The sequence below is a fragment of the Chelmon rostratus genome, chromosome 11 (genome assembly GCF_017976325.1).
Source record: "Chelmon rostratus isolate fCheRos1 chromosome 11, fCheRos1.pri, whole genome shotgun sequence".
Taxonomy (NCBI): domain Eukaryota; kingdom Metazoa; phylum Chordata; class Actinopteri; order Chaetodontiformes; family Chaetodontidae; genus Chelmon; species Chelmon rostratus.
The window spans coordinates 11,289,849-11,309,547 of NC_055668.1; the positions used below are offsets into that span (position 1 = coordinate 11,289,849).

Below are 19,699 nucleotides of genomic sequence, written 5' to 3' on the forward strand. Positions count from 1 at the left end.
CTTGACACTACTTGAATGGGCTGTATAGATGGTTGTGTAGGTGATGCTCCACCACCACAGAGCTCCCTACCTTGGGCCCGCGAGACCCTCTAGTTAGAGACAACCCATCGCCCTAGAAAAACAACAGGAAGAAGACGTCAGATTAGGAATTCACTCCACATTCATCAGCTTTTCACTTTGAGATCAGGGGTGCGGCCCAAGAAAGCCATTCAAGTGCTGGAATTTAAACATTGAATCTATATGAGCTGCACAATGCAACACTCTGAACACGGTGTTGCATTATGGGCTCAGCTTCAATACTGTTTACAACATTTGTTCATAGTTTCTGTGTACAGAGGCAGACTGATAATGCCATACTACAGAGAAAAACCTTGAGTGGAATCGAGGCTACTGTAAGCATTATTTACAGCACAGTTCAGATGAGACATTGATTTCTATGGTCAGCATCTATCAGTGTTACAAGTCCAACACTGCACAATGCAAATTAGCTGCGCAGAAGTTGGATATGAACTAACACAGCACTTCCACAGTTTTTAAGGAGGAATACCATTTTGTTCAAACATAAAACAGAGAAAAGTTTGGAAAGAACATCATCATGTGACAGCATTTTCTTAGATTAGACGTTATGCATCAGCTAGCTACTGAAACAAAAGCTTTAAATTAGTACTTCAGAGTAGACGGAGATTGCTAATCTATGCAAATAATAGCAGTCAGAACACACAAAGAGTAAACTGGTCATTCTTCATTTGAAGGCAAAATCAATAAAGTGACATTAACTACTTGAGCGGGCTGACTCATTAAAGACGCTCAGACCATCTGCACTGAGTTTTGTTTATTGCTTTTTCCCTTTTTCTTTGTCTTACATAACAAAGACCATAAAATGTTGAGAATCCATTTTCCTACAATGCCTCCAGACAGAAATGACGTTTGGAAAAAACACTATCAGGGATATATGCGAAAGGAAGCCCGCTATAATAGACATCTTATTCTTTCGTTTAGCATTTCAGCTGTGTAACAACTTGTCATTGGCCTGCTGTAAACACCTTCCCTCACTTACACACACATTCACACACACATACAGCCCTCGTCTCCAATCCCACTCCAATTTTCACAGAGCTGGAGTACATTAAAGAGCTTTAAATACTTCTGCCTGAACGCAATCTGTCCCTTATTACTCTGCTCAGCTGAACGCAGTACCCCTTGCTTGATGAGTAGGCCTGCTGTTGGGCTTAATGTTCAGCTCGGCATTCCCGCACACAAACAAACATGATTGTTTTAAAGCCATAGAGCACTTGCTGGTGATTGAGGAGCACAAGTGCCCTTAACCAGGGCCGAGGACTTGGCTGCACATGCGTTGCCTTTTTGGTGATGCTGTAATGAACATTTCTATATGCAAAGCTATGCCCATAAAAGAGAGTGCTTCAACAGCTATAAGCTGGAAAATGGGAGGATAGGTGATTACATAGTGCTGGGGTTATACAATGGTGAATTAGTTAATGGCATTGCATCTACATAATGTCATGGCAGCTACAAAGCTGGAGGAGCTGTTTCCTGTAACGGACCTGCTGCCGGACCAGCTGTTTGCAGATGATCTGCTTTGTGAACTTGAGTTTTCCTCTGTGGTTTCCTGTTCTGCATGACCAAACGGCTTGTAGTCGAACAGTTTCTACTTTTTGTGACTAGAGGGCTGAAGCCGACATGGTCAGATGAAAGTGACCCACCGTATATCCACCCCCAGGCTCTCCAGGCTCGCCCTTCGGACCTGGAGCTCCCTGTGGCCCCATCAGTCCACCAGAGTCCCCCTGCAGATAGAAAGATAGACAGTATCTAGATGCTGATTGAAAGATGGGAGAGGTGACATGGGCTGTGTCATCGCAGCAATTCAAAGGATGCGCTGCGTTATGCGCAGGGAAGTGGACAAGGAAGAGTCTGGAGGGTAAAGCAGGAGCAGACACAATTTACCAGGATCATTCTGTGCATCAATAGATATAAACATGAAAAGCGTTTGTTAGAGGGGACAGCTTTAGGTACGACTGCACCCTTACCCTTACAAAATCATCAGAGTTTGTAGGTTGCTGTCCGCCAGGCAGAAATAACAGTGTCTGCTCTCTGTTTCCTGCTTCAAATACATTTGGTGACTTGTGGACACAGCTTCGCTCAGATGTTTTTAATATTTTACCAAAAGAGAAAAGTGCTTCATTTTAATTGCCCCCTTTTGATTGCATGGATCAAACAAACATGATATAATGTGTTAGTTACTGAGCTTTAGAGGTGCTGTTAGGCAGATTTATTCCACATATCAGCAGAGCTAGTCCGCAGTTAGGCTCGCTGCTCCCAGTCTTTATGCTAGGCTAAGCTAATTGTCTCCTGGCTCTGGCTTCATGTTTAGCATACAGACATCGCTTGTTTTTTCATATGTATTTATTCATAAGTACAACCAGAACTGCCTCTTGCATCAGAGCAGCAAAGATGACAAAGGAGGATTAAAATGTGAATGGGTGTAGGAGGCTTAAGCACTTTAGGTTTATTTCTCTGCCCCGGAGTGTAACAGAGTGACTCCAGTGGGTGGGGAGTCTTGAGTGCAGCTTCGTTTATTTTGACAAGTGACAAACCCCATCAAATATGCATGTCAACTGAGCACTTTTCCACGTTCAGCACAGCGTTTGGCATGAGCCCTGCCACAAGAAAAAAATCTTATGTACAAAAAACAGCATAGTCAGAGGCATCAAAGGCGAGAACACAAAGTTACAACATGATTGAGGATGGCACGCAGGGCGAGCGACCTGAAATGTGTCTTCTCGAGTTGTCTAGCATGTTCAACCTGTGATAAAACGTCATAGCTTCATATTTTTCTTTGAGGTGAGAACTTGATTTGAAGTTTATCTACCTTTTCTCCTTTCAGGCCATCTCTCCCAGGCACCCCTCCCTCCCCCGGTGAACCCTGTAAATAGTGGGGGAAAAGAGACACATCTATCACCAGACCTTCATCTCCACACACACATTTATCTCCTCCTCCTCACTGCTTCAGCGGGCTGCCGTGTTCCAACATAATTTCCCTTAGCCAGGATTTATGAAATGCCTCTTTTCCCTCCCTGCTTTTGAGTAAAGACAGATGCTCATTACCGAAGCAGGTGTGGAGAACAGATTGGGCCTCTGCCTCCGTTCCTGGCATAAAGCGCTTAGATTTGCCTCTTTCCACTAATTAATTCTTAAATTTGATTACTGATCGTCTGTGTAAAAATTCTGGACTTTTCTTCCTGCTACCTCTCTGTCCCCGCCTGTTGACGTTTATCTGTTTATCTCTCTCTTTCATGTGGACAGACTGAGTTAGAGAGGAGAGGATGGCAAGGTAACAGCAGAAGCAGCGAGAGAAAGGAAGGCTTGACACGAAGTGCTAGTGTCTAGTGCCAATATACTTACTGGCTCGCCTGGGAGTCCCGGGAGTCCAGGCAGGCCTTGCTTCCCCTGGCAAAACACAAAAGAAAACCAATACTTTGGGCTATTTTCTGTCTTTGTTTGGTGACAGAATTGGACTTTTAAATGTTGTAGTCCAGGCAGCTACACTGTACACCCTGACTTTCAAGATGATTTGAAATAGCAGTGTTGTTTCAGTGGTGCCCCTGCCGCCTTTTTAATAAACCATGGTAAGATTAGTGACAACTACAGCAGGTTTGGTCAGCAGGGATCCTTGTTATGCTGTTATTCACGATCAGCTGTTCACATGCATTCCCCCTTTGGATGCTTTCTTTGTATACATGCATGAACTGAAAGATCCACATTACCATGGAAACTGAGCTTATGTGGAATGATAACTGAGAAAGGAGTTCAGGAGCATCAGTAAACTGGCTGCTTTCTTTTTACGCTCCTTTCCATGACCAGGATAGAAAAGGCATCTGCATGACTGGATGCTTTATAATGTTTTCACAAACCTACGGTAGCTCAAAAGGATCCTTAAGTTTCTAGAAATAAGAGCTTTCAGTTTAATTCATTTCGCTGGGTGTTTATAGTGACCGCATTTACTGAGCTGTAGCTTGTTAAACATGTACACAAGTATTAATGTCAGTGCATTCATCTCCATATTCCGCGAACAAATATGTAATTCTGCTAATATTACAATTATTACCATGGAAACACAACTTTCACAAAAACCAGCTGAAGAAACAGCAAATATAAAGAGATGTTAATCTTTCAGTATGCTTCTTAAAATTGGCCTGAACCAGCTGCTGAATGTAGCCATCGTTCCAAGCTGTCAGCAGTTCGGTGCTCAAGGGCAGCTCGGCAGGAAGTGAACTAGCACCTCTTCTGCTACAGTCCGCCCTCTGTAACGTGGTCTGCGCTGGATTTGGGCCAGCAACCCTTCCCCAAGCCAAGTCCCCACGGACTGAGCTCCCCGAGAGAGAAGTGTGACGAGTAAGAGCGTAAAATTATCTACGATGTTGTTCATGAGATCCATCTCTTAAAAGATGATCGTTTCAGAGAATTCAGCAGGTTTTCAGTCTGCTTATGCCCTCCTGTGAGTGGCACAGCGGACATGACATAAATAGAGTAAAAACTCACCTCTGGCCCTTGATCTCCTTTAAGTCCTGGCGGTCCCATGTATCCCTGTTACACCACCAAAAAGGGCGAGAAAGGTGGAGGCAGGGAAGTGGAAGAGAAAAACATCAGACTCTCTAGAACATACACTACGAAGAGAAAAGAGCCTGTAGTACATTTTTGATTTCTTTCTCAAATTCGAGATACAGTAGAACTGTTGCAAGCCAGAAGTTTGCAGGAGAGGCATAAAAGTCAAAGACAAACAGGCAGTGAAGATTTATTTTAGTCTCAACTCAAAGAGAATTACTTTGGTGTGTTGCTAAAAACTTCATGCCCTCTGTGTAACAGTTTAAAAATGGATATCTCCAGTATAATCTCCAGCATGTTGCAGGGCCACTGCCTAGCTCAGGACTTACTATCTGTCAAAGTAAAACCTTTTCTGCAAGAGAAATGTCTTTGGCCATCAATCTGCGTACACCATATGGACATACACATACACAGTGCAGGAGGGTGCTCAGTGGACATAGAGGACATATTTAAGCAGCCAGTGGATCTCGATACTTTTCTCCAACAAGTTACCTTGGAGCCTTGCGGCCCTTGAGCTCCATTCTCCCCCTGTAGAAGGTAAAGGAGACAGACAACCATCATTTTTCAAAGATGTGCATGAAAGAAAACAGTCAAGCAAGCCATTCCTCTTTCTGACTGGGGTACAGTGTTAAAAAAAAAAACTTTCCTCAAGGACCTTCATGAAGTTAGCTTTCATACTGTGTGAAGGTTAAGAACACGGAGTATTTCTTTTGCCAAGTTTGCTCCTTTGTTGTGAGAATGTGACTATAATCAAAGCAGCAACTTTTTCAAAAAAAAATTTTTACCTCTGAGATACCGTGCATAACATTTTTTGCCTCCGTACCACTTACACTTATCTTGGTCGTAAGCTGAGTATTTGGTTTTGAACGCCATAATTCAGTAAATTTGCTTTCATTAGCAGATTCCTGTATCTCAATACATGTGATTTCTCTTTCTTTTTAATTTAGCTTGCAGTCTTTTGACGTTTGGCCGGCAGCTGTGTCGGTGGCCTTTGTAATCTGCTTGCCTCAAGTGAATGCATCTGTTGTTTTGAGGTCCAAATAATAATTGTGCTGCAATGTATTCTGTGCCCCACCTTTGCGGAGCACAAAGACAACACCGGGCTCTGAACATCAGGTGTTCAATTGTTCTTTGCCCATTCAAATGTCAGTGCCGCTTTTGTTGATGTTACATAAGCGATGGAAACATTTTTCACGCTGTGGCGTCAAATATTTAATGTTAATACGGGTTTCTTTTGGTTAAATTATCTTAACTGAGCGATAACAGCAAGAGAAACAGTTACCTGATCTCCCTTTTCTCCCTTTTGGGTCCTCTCCTTCATTTCATCCTCAAACACAAGAGAAAAAAAGAGCACTTCAAAATCTGACTGAAGCATACTTTGTGTACAATCTGAAGAGCAACCACGAGAAATGAGACACTATACGTAAGCATTTCAAGTCGTATGATATAAACATCTGCTTACAGTTCCAGAGAGCTGTCTTAATCCATGAGCTGTCATCACCTTGAAGAAATGTAAAAGACAGTGTTGTGTAAACAGTCTCCCCTGATCTCACTAATACTGCAAGTAAAAATCAGAAAAGCTGTTCAGAGCTGTTGATTGATTTTAAAGCCATAAAGAAGTAACACCTTCTTCATTCACAAATATGTCTGACTCTTTCCCTACCAACCTCTCTATGTTAGATTAGGTTTGATTACCTTGATCCTCATATAATTCTTTGCACAGGTTGGACATTGAATCAAAGACTTCACATTGTCAACACACAGATGTATGAACAGAAACTTGCTCCTAAAATGCAGTTTTAAGAATGGTTGCAATTATCTTTCAGAGCACACACACACACCAGTGGGAGGTGGAACGGTCACTGATGATACGAGCCATTGTTTCAGCCGGACTGCTCGTGATCACGTTTCAGTGCTGGAGACCTGTATTAATAGCAGGCAGCACAGGCACGTCTAGATACAATCTGGACGTGAGATTCACAATGAAATGTTGGTGTAAACTGCACAAAAGGGGTTTAAAGCAAGGGCAGTGTTTAAGGCCCAGTGTATTAACAACTGAGCAAAGCAATCCAGAGAGAAAATCTAATTATCTATCCATAATCGTCAGAGCTCATTACGTCTGAGTGTCCCCAGGCCCTTGGTGTTGTGTTAACCGCATGTTTCACTCTTGTATGCAGTTATAGCCAGTTCAGTCTTGGGTGGTTTTAGCATAATAAGAAAAGAAGCAAGAGACAACAGATGCAATCTTGGAACTGAAAGCCGCATCAGATAGGTGCCCCCATGGCCTTTCGCCATCACTTTCTTCCCTTGTTTTTTTCCCATTTAGGATTTTTTTTATCCTTGTTTCCTGACAAACGTGTGCCTGTGAGTCCTTTGAGAGCGTTACTGTGATTAAAGGCTGTACAGTACAAATAAACCTGACATGAATTGCCTCCTTTAGCAACATGGTCAAAGTAACCTTCAGTAAGGTACTGAATCCCCCTGCTGTCCCAGCGGAGTGTCTGCATAATCAGTCAACCTTCAACCTGCAGTCACTCACCGAGCAGCTGCTGTCAGTCTTCTCGCCTCAATGCTGAAAACGTCTCAGTAACATCGCCATGTGACGAGATCAGATCAGATTTTTTTCTCAAAGGCGGTGAAATACTGCAAAGAACCTTTTATGCGGCTCAACTTGGAATAGCAGATTCAGTTTAGTACTTTATAAAACTCTACTGTAAAGCAACACTGGCGGCAATAAAAACAGGAAATTCTCCGAGCTGAAAAGACTGTTTTGCCACGTTAAAGGCGGCGGGGGAAGTGATGGCCGTGCATGCCTGTAAGCCCACTGCTCCTCCCTGTCACTAATAAACAGAGGCACAAGAAGGTTTATGAAGGGAGGGTAATGATCTGAACCCTTGCTTCTGCTGTGTAAGGGAAATCAATGCTTAACTGCCAAAATTATCTGCCACGGGGAAGCAGAGAGCACAGACAGAGACTGGTACTAAATATTCAAACAGCCTCATTTATCAAATGACTAATGTTTTCCCCTCTGCTGTGTGCTATAGTATACATCTCCTATATCCTGCGTGGCCCATACTTCACTACAGGACAATGAACACAACTTAGCATTTCAGCTGTGACAGAACACTTCTTTATCTTCCTCTCCCAGTTGAAATGAAATTTAGGGAAAGGAGACAACTATTCAAAAATAATTGCAAAGTGAGACCTCTGTGTTTTGAATGGCCATTAAAACCACCTACACTGATATCTATTCTTATTACGGAGTAGACTTTTTGTTTGTTAGACAGAAACCAGTGAAACCAGTGCAGAGTGAGTGATATTTGTTCACTGTATAATTAAGTTGTCTTATTTCCATATGAATCACTTGCTAACAAGCAAGGAGAAGGAGAATATGAACGAAAGCCATCAAACTTTGTTTCCAAGCTCATGTCTGAAGCCTTCAAAGTCTCAATAGGCAGCAGATATTTAGAACAAAACCCATTAGGACAGAGTCATCTAAACGCCAAACCCCTCACTTTATGACACGTGGGCCTTTATACTTTAATTAATTTATTTTTTCCAAAAAAACATTTCTTCTCATTGTTACAGCATGCCTTTTGAGTTATCACCGGGCCCTCACAGATCTTTAACCGATTTGCCACAGTGCCTTTTTGACTTTAAAAGCAATGGGTTCTATCGTCCCAGCGCCACCCACTCTGTGTCACCTTCAGCGCACATCAGACAGCCACCATGACGTCAGGACTTGTGCTCTGCTGCTCCACTAAAAGCAGCACTAGTGTCTTCCAATGGCATTCTCCTACAATTTACAATTATGAATATTATGAACGGGCCATGTGCTGAATGGCCTCCATTAATTCACACGATATATTTTTTTTTTGTTCCAAATGAAAGATTACAACATCAGCAGATGATGGCCAGTGCAAACATTTTAATTTGATACTCGATGCACAGGAAACCACAGTTCAGAGCTTTCAATGCCTGTGCAAGCTATTGTGTGCATATTTCTCTGTTGTGGATAATGCTAAAAAATATCACCCACTGAGTTCATTATCTTTTCGTCCTCTGAGAAATTCAACACAACTATTCACAAATGCCTTGAAAAGGCTGTTTCCTGTCCCTCATCAACACTAATCCACTGTCTGGACAGAAAAAAAGTTTTCTTCCGTTTTTTGTTTTTTTTTGTTTTTGAAAACTACGTGTCTGAAGATTGAACAAATCTGCAGGCTTGTCAACGAATGGAAATTGGTTACAAGATGACATGCCACCAAGTTGGAGGTGTGACAGCGAAGGCAGTGCTGCTGCTTTTTCCTGAAAACACCGCAACACACACCACATTTTTCACAGTAGGATGTGAACAGCTTACTGATGCACAAAAGCTGGATAATTTCTTAAGCTGCAGAGGACAAAACACTGATGCTATAATCATTCATCTTGTTGTTACTCATCCAACATGGTGTGGTGTCCCTTTTATGACACAGCATTGATAAAATCTCATACTAATTGACAGTGAAGTGTGAGATGGAATTTCACCACTTTATTGTACTTACCGGACCAGGAGGACCAGGGGGCCCAACATCACCCTGAAAACACAGCAGAAACAAAACATCAATCACTGGAGACTGATAGACAGGCAGACAAACAGATAGTGATGAAAAAAGAGACTATAGAAACAAACAAAAGAAAAGAAATACACAGCATGAAAACGGACTTGAGAAACTACTTCTGAAAGCAAGTTGCCATAGGTGACCTCGAACAGCTGCGTCAATAGGTTTTGGAGCAACAATAAAGGAGGCAATAACATGTCCAGACTTCAGAGAAAATATCATCGGACTCAAGAGATATGAGAGGAGCCATGAAATGAATAGAAAGAAAAGATTAAAGAATTCCTGTTAAAAAGCATATTGTGATGATGTGCATCTGGATCTGGATCAAAAGACACATGAATACCTAAATTAAAAGGGCTTATTGTAATTAAACAAGTCACAGAACTCGCTTCATTCTCTTGTTTTTTACAGTTTTGGCTGTAATCAGGTAAATCATCATCAGGTAAAGGTTTTTAGCCATGCTGGTGACATAGCTCTCGGGATTGTAATGTTGGGCCATCACTTTGGTCCAGACGCAAATATCACTGTTTGATAAATTGCTGTGACATTTTGTACAGACATTCATGGTTCCCAGAGGATGAGTCCTGTGGTGAGCCCCTGACTTTTCATCTAGGGTCACCTGAAGGTCAGAATTGTCACTTAACCTGTGAAATATTTCAAGATCTTCTAGACACATGAGCACACAATTGTACACATGTTTTGTGTGTCATGTTTTAGTCATGTTAAACATGCATCATAGCTGTCATTGTGAGCATTCAGCACCACTGTGCCCATACAGAGCCTCATAGAGCTGCTGGTCACCAGAGTTAATATGCGCATGCACGTTTGTCTACGCTTCATATGAATTTGGTTAAAACTGCAGAGTGCATTCAAGAATGTTGGCAATTATTGCCATGTAGGCAATACACACAGGAATTTGGAAACCATGTGTCTATTTGTTGTGTCTCGATTTTGATGAAGATTGGATGAAAGTTGCAGGACGAGTGTGTGTGTGTGTGTGTGTGTGTGTGTGCGTGTGTGTGTGTGTGAAAAGTGAATGGGTGAAAATGGTTAGCTAGGCATCTCATAGTTCAGAAACCAGGAATTATTGCATTGAAATGTAAAGTGCGTTGCAAATGGTCACATCGTGGCGCCATCTGCATAAACAGTAATACATTCTTTTTTGACACTTGGCTGAACTTTCCTGAACATTTTGCTGAAATATGTTTTTCTGCTAAGTGACAAATAAACAGACAAACTGAGGTAATTAAATAAAGGACATAAGGGCGAAACTGAAAACCCTCGCCTTGCTTCTGTGCCTCCTGCAGGGGATTTCAGAAGAAATGGGAAGATAACTAACTCAAAAGGTTTCGCCTCTGAATTCTGGTGTATCATACCAATTATATCGCCTGAACTATCTTACCTCCACCACCTCTTTCTCTGCTTTCCTACTTCTTCCCCCCACACAAAGGCTGAGTCTCGGGGAGCACAAACAGATGGAATCACCATACATGACACTTGACATTGATGTGACTTACTTTTTGTCCTTTCATCCCACTGGCCCCCTCAGCACCTGGCTGACCCTGTGGGAGGAGGCCTTGGTTAATGACTCGGTAACACGGCGCCATTGTAAATGTCACTGCAAGAAAATACCTACAGGGTCTCCTTTCTCTCCTTTCTCCCTTTTTTCCACTGAGACTCCAGACTCTCCACTCTCCCCCTGTATGTGAACACAGCAGATCAGTGACGGTGACTGACAGCAAAGGCATGGCAAAAAGACAGAAAGCACAGCGAATGAAACTTAGGCAAGGGCAGACGTTATGAATAAGTAATCAGGAAAAAAATGTTTGCAATAATGGTGGGAAAAAAACTACCATAATTACAAAACTACTCTGAGACTCTCGGTTTTACGAGACCACGGGGCTGTTAGTCCAGCAGGATAATGAAAAACTCAAGCCCCTGTTGCATTGCAGCACTTTTCCATGTTAAAATCATTCCCCTGTCTGCCAATAGATGGCACTTTATGACTGCTCTTGAGCTGTCCTTAGAGCATCTTTAACAGGATTTCTCCCTGTCTGTTATGTGGAGAATACTCTAAGTAAACACAACTGTAAAACAAACGTACCTGCACCTCAGTCAAAACACACAGTGAATGACTAATTAGCAACATCTCTCATCTCTAACATTTTATTAACATATAAGCAGGAGGCTCATCATACTCTCATCATACTCTGTGCATGTCCCACCTTCCTTTTACCAGCTAGAATTCAGCTACACAGCAGAACTACAGCAAATCATCAACACATTTATGATATTCACATCTCCTGACATGTTTAATAAAGCACACTCGTGATATTCTGTCTTTTTCCAAAAAGTAACACAGAACAACGTTTGAAAAAAAAGAAAGAAAAAATAGGTTGTTCATCAAAGATTATTGTTGTTTTGTGTGACATGTGTGAAGATTTAGAGGGAACGCTTCAGATGCTCAGTGCTGGGACATTATGGAGCATCTGTTTAGCAATCTGAGAAGACAGAGAGATATCTGAGAAAGGACGGCATATTTGCGCACTCCTTAGCGGCACCTGGACTCTAACCGACAATAACTGCCATTCAGTTTCAGCCCCTCCCCCGTTCCTTCGACTGGCTAACGACCGCCGCCGCGATACCGTTCATTTGAAAAGGTAAATCACTGTTTCCTCGTCCAAATTATGAGCCGTTAATAAGTCGGCAGACTGCTGCCATGTACGAACAGATGGATTGTCCTATTAATATTTTAGGCGGGGACGACGGACTAGTGACAAAATTGACTTTGAGCACTAATTGAATTCTGCACAGCTTTATCAACCACATGGGATCTCATGAGTTTACCACCATAATCTTTCCAATTAAAACACTGTTGTCATGAGGCCTTTTTCCTAACAAAGACCGCTTACAACACAATATCTGTACAGTATCTGTCTTACAGCAACTGTAAACCACATACTACATTGGTTCCCCATTTTTGATGCAGTTTGCTGAGTTATGTCTGACATTCAGTGTAAATTGTATTCTGGCATAGACTCGTTATTGTTAGATCTCCATGAAAGATCATTCAAAGTCAATGTATTTGGCAGAGTGGTATGTAACAAGTTAATAAACCTTTCAAATGAGATTAACTGCTGCACGGCTAGTATTTATCCAGATTATCACTGTATTTACACAATGAGAAAGCGCAGCATGTATAGGACGGGGAACTGGTCCACCTGTGGATGCCTGTGGGCGATGTTGACTTTGAGGCACCTCGAGTCATCAAACTGCAATTAAGCCTGTCTGCATCCCTCTCGGTCTCTCCATCAATATCAGCAGCGTTCTGTCAGAGCCCGTTTGAGACTGTCAGTGGGAGATACAGTTATGGAGATGTGATTCATGAGAACACCGTCTTCCCTGCACATCATTCACTGCACAGACCCCTTTTTTTTTTTTCACACTCTGCTGAGTGAGCGAGAGGGGGCTCAGCTCACACAGATGTTACACAAGCTGCAGTTTAGTCTAACTCGCGTCTGTTTTGTCCAAGCTAAAAAATGCACAAGGTCGGCCACTGAGAAGTGGGGAGAATCCCTGACGCCGCTCAATTATTGCTGCTCATGGAAACTGTTACTTTCCATTTCCCTCTGAGGGGTGCTGGTTTAGCTGCACTCACTTATCATGTTGGATTGTGTAAATTCCTTTCAATGCGTGGCCGTACTTGTTTCACTTTAGCAGCTTCGAATGTGAAGCGATTCTCTGGGGCAAGTGGGCTTCCTCGTCATCCACAGTAAGCATGAATTCATAATGACAAAGCGGACAAGCATCCGTAATGTAAGGGCTTGACTGATTCATGGCAGGGGCAAGGCTGGCATGCACATTTAATGCAAGCAATAGAGCATTAAAACAATGTCTCTCAGCACCACGTCTCTAACTGATGGTCAATGGTTTTAAAACGAATGTTTCACTTATATGCTATAATCATAATGCAAATTTTAATCTAATCTCAGAGAGCAAGCTTTGGTTTCCTGCAGCTGTTACTCTATCTTTCATCATTCTGAATCCAGTTTAATGTTGTAAGTTACAGTGAGCCAGCGGTCTTGCTTTTTGAAAAACTTGTAAACTTAAACTGTTATACTGTTATACATTAATTATATTGTTATATGGAATTAGCTTTACATCTTTTTGTCACTGTGTTTGAACGCTTCAATCGTTTATTTAACCAGACCTGTGAAAGCGAAGTAAGTCATTTCAAAAATGATGCTAAACGCACAGTCTCGGAGCTGTTTTCCTTTCTGCAAGTGAAGGTTTGTGGTTTACGGCTTCATTTTATGATATGACACTGATTGAAGTAGGGTAATTAGCTGGAACTCAGCAGGCAATTACAGAAAATGTGTGAAAACTTAATCAAGGTAACCTCTGTCATTTTACTCTTAAGGCACCTTACTATCCGTTGTGCCTTAACTACTGCAATCCCATTGGTTTTGAGGTAAAATAAGTGTGTTCTCATACAGACAACTTTCCTTTTCAAGGTTGGCCAGCTGACACTTCTCCTTCCTCTGGGCAGAGGGAGCAGGAGGGATTCTGCGGCCTGAAATGACACTCCAGCAAACAACGCACCTATACATCAAATGAACAGCTGCGGTCAAGAGGTCGTCCACGACACAATAGCTTTCACTCTCAGCGTGATCACAAGCGGGCCGCTGGAGGCTTGGTGGGTGGCGGGTGGGGGCTGAGAAGGTGGGGTTGGTTTGTGAAGGAAGCAGGTAGCAACAGAGACAGTGGGAAGCCTGGTAGAGGTCCATGTCTGAGAGTTTTTTTTCCGCTGCATGTCTCATGTGCCTCTGGTGAGCTACAGCACCCCTGGGCTTCATGAAAATGATTGCAGACTCTTTTTGCAAAAGCACTGTACGTAATGGCCATCTGTCTGTTTGGAGTGTGAGCACTGAGTCATGCTGTGCTGCGCTGCAGGAGGCGCGGGGAGGGAACAGCTATTTAACTTGCACAGCGGATACGCTACAGTTGAGTGAAAGGTGCCATTTCCAACATGAGAAATCAGCACCTGACTGCAAACACAAAGATGTCAGTCAAGGACAGGAGGTCTGGTCACGCATGTGTCTGGGCTGGCTTCTTTGGGACAGCTAGTTCCACATGGTACATCTTTATACAGACAACACGGTTCAGATGATTAAACTCCTCGCCTATTTGGAGGACTGCTATAGTGAACGCTGCTCAGTCATCTTGACAATTCACCCTAGCTGGAAGTGCAGGTAAGGGCTGGTTTATCAAACGGAAAGACAGCTCAGATCTACTTTAAATGCCACATGCCGGCGCTTTGTTTTGTGATGAATAATGCTTTGAATGATACCTTGACACTTGCTCCTTCAGAGGTTCCTGAGGGACCCTGCAATTACAAGCAATGACACAGAGAGAGGATAAAAGGTGTCACAAAAAAATGATTATATGCAGCACATATGTTATTTATTTTTCTATCATCACTCTTTAGGGATCCTAAGCCTTTCCTAACCCCATTTAAAATGGTAAATTAACTTGAAAAATATTCCTGTTGTATTATATTTTCTAACCTTTGCACTAATGCCAGCTCTCATAAAGACGTGGCTGGCCCCCAGCAGTCTATAGATTATCCCTGAGCGTGTCTTTGTTGTGTGCCTTTCACACACTTTCCTCTTGTCGCACGATGCTAATTTGACTTTGAAAAATAACCGCTGCCCCCTCGACAGCGAGCACTGTCATCCTGCCGGTGGACAGGAAAGAGTGATGCCCCGGTGTGTGTTTTGAATGATTTTGCCCCTGAGATCTACCTCAGCAAAACAGGTGACTCATAAATGCCAATACGAGGGGATGGTGGCAAAGCTGGCACATGCTAAGGGTATCATCAGGACACTGCCATTTAGAAATGTCACACCTTCTCCAGCCTGTCTTTCTTTTGTCCTACGACTTCGTGTCCTACAACTTTATGAGTTATTAAGGAGCAGAGGAGAGGTTTAACAGTGAGTAGCCCGATTATACTAAAGATAATTGAGCCTATTGAGCATAACGGTGATAGAAGCAGAACAGAATCTTTCTGGATTTCTGGATGAAACAAAATAAGACAAAAACTCTATGTGCTGATCAAGAGCGTAATCAGGGCAATAGGGCATGAAAATAATTGGACACCCAAAGCATCAGAGCTGCATGATGCCTAAACAGTCCTGTTTGTCCTGACATCAGAGCAGTTAAGAGTCTGACAAGCTGTCTCCTGTAACGCATCGTGGTGTTTGTGCCCTTTAGTGTGTGGGTCACTACACAAACACACAAACGGTATCTGGGATCAGTTTGGATGCCTGAGGAAAAGACCATAATTCAAGGAGTCAACGAGCCTTACAGGCAGACTTGTCCTGCTCATCAATACAAGCATTCTCAAGTGCTACCTTAATATACCCCTTGTGGTTTTGTGCTAATAATGCAGCCAACTTGCAGCAGTGAGGGGGAATGGGAGAAGATTTTAAAGAGATCAATACAGCCTGTGTCATTGCTCTTTTTAAGATGTGTTGCATCTTTGACTGTTTGCTTTAATATGCTTTTATAATTACAATAGCTTTGTAACATTTGTAATTGTGTCCAATGTTTGCCAGGTGTCAGCTGAGAGAGACGTGAGCAATCTCAGGGACATTCTTGGTGAAATAAAGTTAAATTGAAATTGATTCTGAATGGCAGAAAAGCTAGAAAATGAGGTGCTGTTGTATTATACTGTCTGAGCAGTGTTTTCAGTGTTTGTAACTCTGTTTAATTTCCAATCACTGCAGGCGTGTACACGGCAGAATTCTGAATTATGGTCAGATCAATGCATAAAACTAAAAGATACAGTATGTCCAGCTGTTTTTATGCAACAGTACTGCAGATTTTAAAGAAGTTATTCCATAGGTAAATGTGTGCACAAATATGTGTGCTGTGTTCGTCTGTGTTGCTGTATATCACTTACAGGCAGGCCTCTGGGTCCAGGCTCCCCAGCCTTTCCTCTCCGTCCCTAAGGAAGACACACACACACACACACGCGCACAGATGAGTGAGTGAAGATGCAACAACAGGTGTATCTGGGCATGCATGTTGCCAACAATTAAGGCTAGACAGCAACTCTTGTCGCAGTCTCTAATTTGCTTTTAATTAACAACAAGAAAACAGCTTAATTGCTGCACCCCGTGTGGCCCACTAGTCTTTGTTCCCTCCTCTGGTTTACTGCCTCCTTTCCAGCTGTGTGAGTCCCTCGGTGCATTAATCAACCCAAGGAGCAGATACAGCAGCAAACAGGCCAAGCCGTCCGGCGCTGTCCAGCATTGCAAAATGAGGTCAGAAGGAAGCGATTATTTTGATTTTTTTTTACATTTTCTGAATTGCAAAAGGCCTTAGTGCTTCAAAATCTGCAAGTCTTGAAATGCTGACATGTTAATGAGATGTAACGCTATCTAAATCAAACTAAAGTTGGTGTAATTTACATCAAGAGGGTTTAGGTCCTCGTGAGAAAAGAGGATAAAGCTCTGTGGATATCCTTACAGCTATCCTATAAACTGGCAGAGCATCACTGGCTGTGTGCTGTAAGGAGTGCCTGAAATTAGCTGGCTTTCACACACACAAGACGGATGTAAAATCAACTCAATTAGGAGTCGGTAATACTCTGGCCAATATCAATTCACTGTACAACAGCGTAATCAAGGGCAGGAGCATGAGACAATGCAGATATCTGTATTACGGCCAAATATGATTACTTCTTTCTGGTAGGAGTTTCATCATCTGACACAATTGCTATACTGAAACATTGGATTTCTCTCCTACTGTATGTGTCAGTGTGGGTGACACACGGAAACACGACTTCCCACCACTGAGTTAGTGGTGGTGTAGATCTGTGGAGAGGGGAGGATCAGTGGCTGCCGAAAGAAAAGTGAAGAAGAATCACAAAGCAACGCCCCCGATTCTTCCCGGTGACACTCAGACTTTGATTAACTGGGTCGAATTTGACATGTTCCTTTGCCTGCAACAAAGACAAAGGAAGCAACTTCACTGAGAGCTATTGCTTTTAATCATCTGTTTGCACGTGCGCTCACGCTTATGCCCTGTGTGTGTGTTTCTCTGTTTGTAGTCCACAGATTACAGGATTATGAAAACAGGAGAAGCCAAGCTGTAGTACAGTAAATATTAAACCTAATAATGACACAGTGGAAGCGGTGTGTGCCTACTCATGGGGACTGTGTGCCGCTGTTTGATGTACCAACACAGCCCTGGCCAGTGTCTTTTCATTATCTGTGTTAATGTTGCTCCAAGGCTGCTTTAATGCGAGCATGAATGAGTGCTGCGTGGAGAGGCACTGGAAGATGTCAGAATGCATTGATGCGACAGGAACAGCACCTTAAAACCTGAAAATCCTTTGCTTCAAATGACTGCCATTATGCTGAATGTGGGAATAACCTCTTTGAAATGAAATTGAGGTTGGTTACCTTTGTGGCACCAGAAGAGCAGTCGGAGCGGCAACGGAAGCATTCAGTGAGTGCCTGCGTGTTGAATGGGTGCTATATACAGATTCCAAACATGCCACTTTTGTGTACAGTAAATGGTCTCTTTCTCACAGACAAAGACAGCGTTTCACAGAGGGTGGATGCTGTTATTTCTCCTCTTTCACCGATAATGAGCAAAGTAAAAAGACCAAACTGTTTGTGCTAGCCTTAGCCCCTGCCGCTGCCCTTTCTCTCCTGAACTTCACAACAAAAGCAGATTACATAGATAAGTAATTTAGCTAATGAATATTTCATATGCTATTATTCCAAGCAGATCATGAATTATGCAGTTTTTCAAAATGATTTCTCCACATTCGCCCTTAAATCTCTTTTAACACCAAAGTGCATGCGGACTTTATGTCCTCGTATTTGCATATGATCATAAAAATATAGGTGGTATTATAATGGTACTCTAGATAGCAGATTTCAACAAATGAGGTGAGAACAACTAAACGGCGAACTGGGGTTAACTCCATATTATTAAACACTGAAGCTTACTTGCACAGTTACCCACATGGTTCTTGATAAGGTGGTTCGGTTTTGCTTTTCTTCTCCTATAAAAAACATAATTCTACAAAAACAAATGCGAGATTTGAATCTTGGATTACTGCCTTTATCACTGGATTTCTAATGCACTATAATAAAATGGCCCTGCTATAAATCCTACCTTTACGATGATGATAACATTGGGTTTTTGTTGAAACCGATGTAGAGTGGCGTTGAATCAACTTTATGGTCGTTTGGAGGCTGCAGCTTGTGTGGCTGAGTCGTATTGCATTATACTGAGAGGTGTTTCTGATATTTAGCCTAGACATAAACAGGGTGGAGCCATTAGCATATTAGCTATGTGTAGTTGAGTGTAGATGAACTTGGTTGGGCGTGAGTTTTTCCTCTTTGATAACTTATTCATTCAATATTTATGAACACCAACAGCTCAATCATTTTCACAATAAAGCAGTCCATTAAAAAGACTACACCAGGTGACCTTGGGGTTAGACTGACACTTAGCACACCAGCCCCAACAAATCTGTGCACAGTGACAAGAAATAATTAGTCTGGAGCACAGCTGTCATCACCGTTTGCACTCAGTTTGCTCTCCAAACTGAAACACCTGCCAGTGACACAGCGAGATAACGGCCTCTGAAGGGACATGCTGGCTCTGGACTGCCGAGATAATGAAGTCGCAACAACCACCGTAGTGCCCACGAGCACCTGAATATTGCAGCAACAGTTAGCACAAGTGTGTTAAGTTTTTCAGAGTGTTAACTCAAGATTTTAGGTTGAATTCTGTCTGAATGCCACTTCAACGGTTTGATCGACTCTAAATGTCATGTTTTGACGTCCTAGACTTCTGTAAAAGTGTAAAAGGGATACTCTGAGGCCATTTTATTATCATGTTCAGTCATGTTTGAGATTTTTCCTTCAGTTACTTTAAAATCAGTTTTTGTGTTATCTAAACTAAAAAGATGCCACAGAATATTTACAGTTTAACCTCAGATCCTGAAAATCAGTATGTTGTTATCATTGCCAGCAGTACAAGCATTCAAATGATGATGATGATTGTTTTGCAGTGATGGTCTTTTCTCATTTCCCAGATTCCAAGAACATTCCATGAATTCTAGACTTCAGCCAAAGCTTTACTGTGGTTTTGTTTTATTGTTTTACGTTTTTTTCTGGGGAAGAAGGCAGACACAACACTAGAGGAAAGTCAGAGGTGCCATGCAGTCCAAAGCAGTCTCTAGGCAACAAGGATGAACAGGAAACTGGAACCGAGGATTTCAACATCCAAGAAAGAAAGAAAGAAAGAAAGAAAGAAATGTGAGACAATGTGAAAAACATGAGAACTGTGTGAAAACAAAACTAGAAATGTTTTCCTTGATGTTCGAGGGCTTTAGTGAGAGCGAAAGAGCAGCCTGCAGTTGGACCGCTGGGTAAACAGATATTTCA

General features: G+C 42.3%; 1 protein-coding gene across 1 annotated transcript in view; it reads right to left on the reverse strand.

Moving 5' to 3' along the window:
* Positions 1-19,699, reverse strand: part of LOC121614044 (collagen alpha-1(XIX) chain) — a 95,191-nt gene that overhangs the window by 27,463 nt on the left and 48,029 nt on the right. The window contains exons 17-29 of the mRNA XM_041947812.1: positions 16,189-16,233; positions 14,575-14,610; positions 10,861-10,923; positions 10,742-10,786; positions 9,168-9,200; positions 6,083-6,121; positions 5,903-5,947; positions 5,113-5,148; positions 4,558-4,602; positions 3,421-3,465; positions 2,888-2,941; positions 1,722-1,802; positions 71-112 (exon numbers count right to left, since the gene is read on the reverse strand). Coding sequence (XP_041803746.1) covers positions 71-112; positions 1,722-1,802; positions 2,888-2,941; positions 3,421-3,465; positions 4,558-4,602; positions 5,113-5,148; positions 5,903-5,947; positions 6,083-6,121; positions 9,168-9,200; positions 10,742-10,786; positions 10,861-10,923; positions 14,575-14,610; positions 16,189-16,233 — 609 coding nt within the window. The remainder of the gene's footprint in view (positions 1-70; positions 113-1,721; positions 1,803-2,887; positions 2,942-3,420; positions 3,466-4,557; positions 4,603-5,112; positions 5,149-5,902; positions 5,948-6,082; positions 6,122-9,167; positions 9,201-10,741; positions 10,787-10,860; positions 10,924-14,574; positions 14,611-16,188; positions 16,234-19,699) is intronic.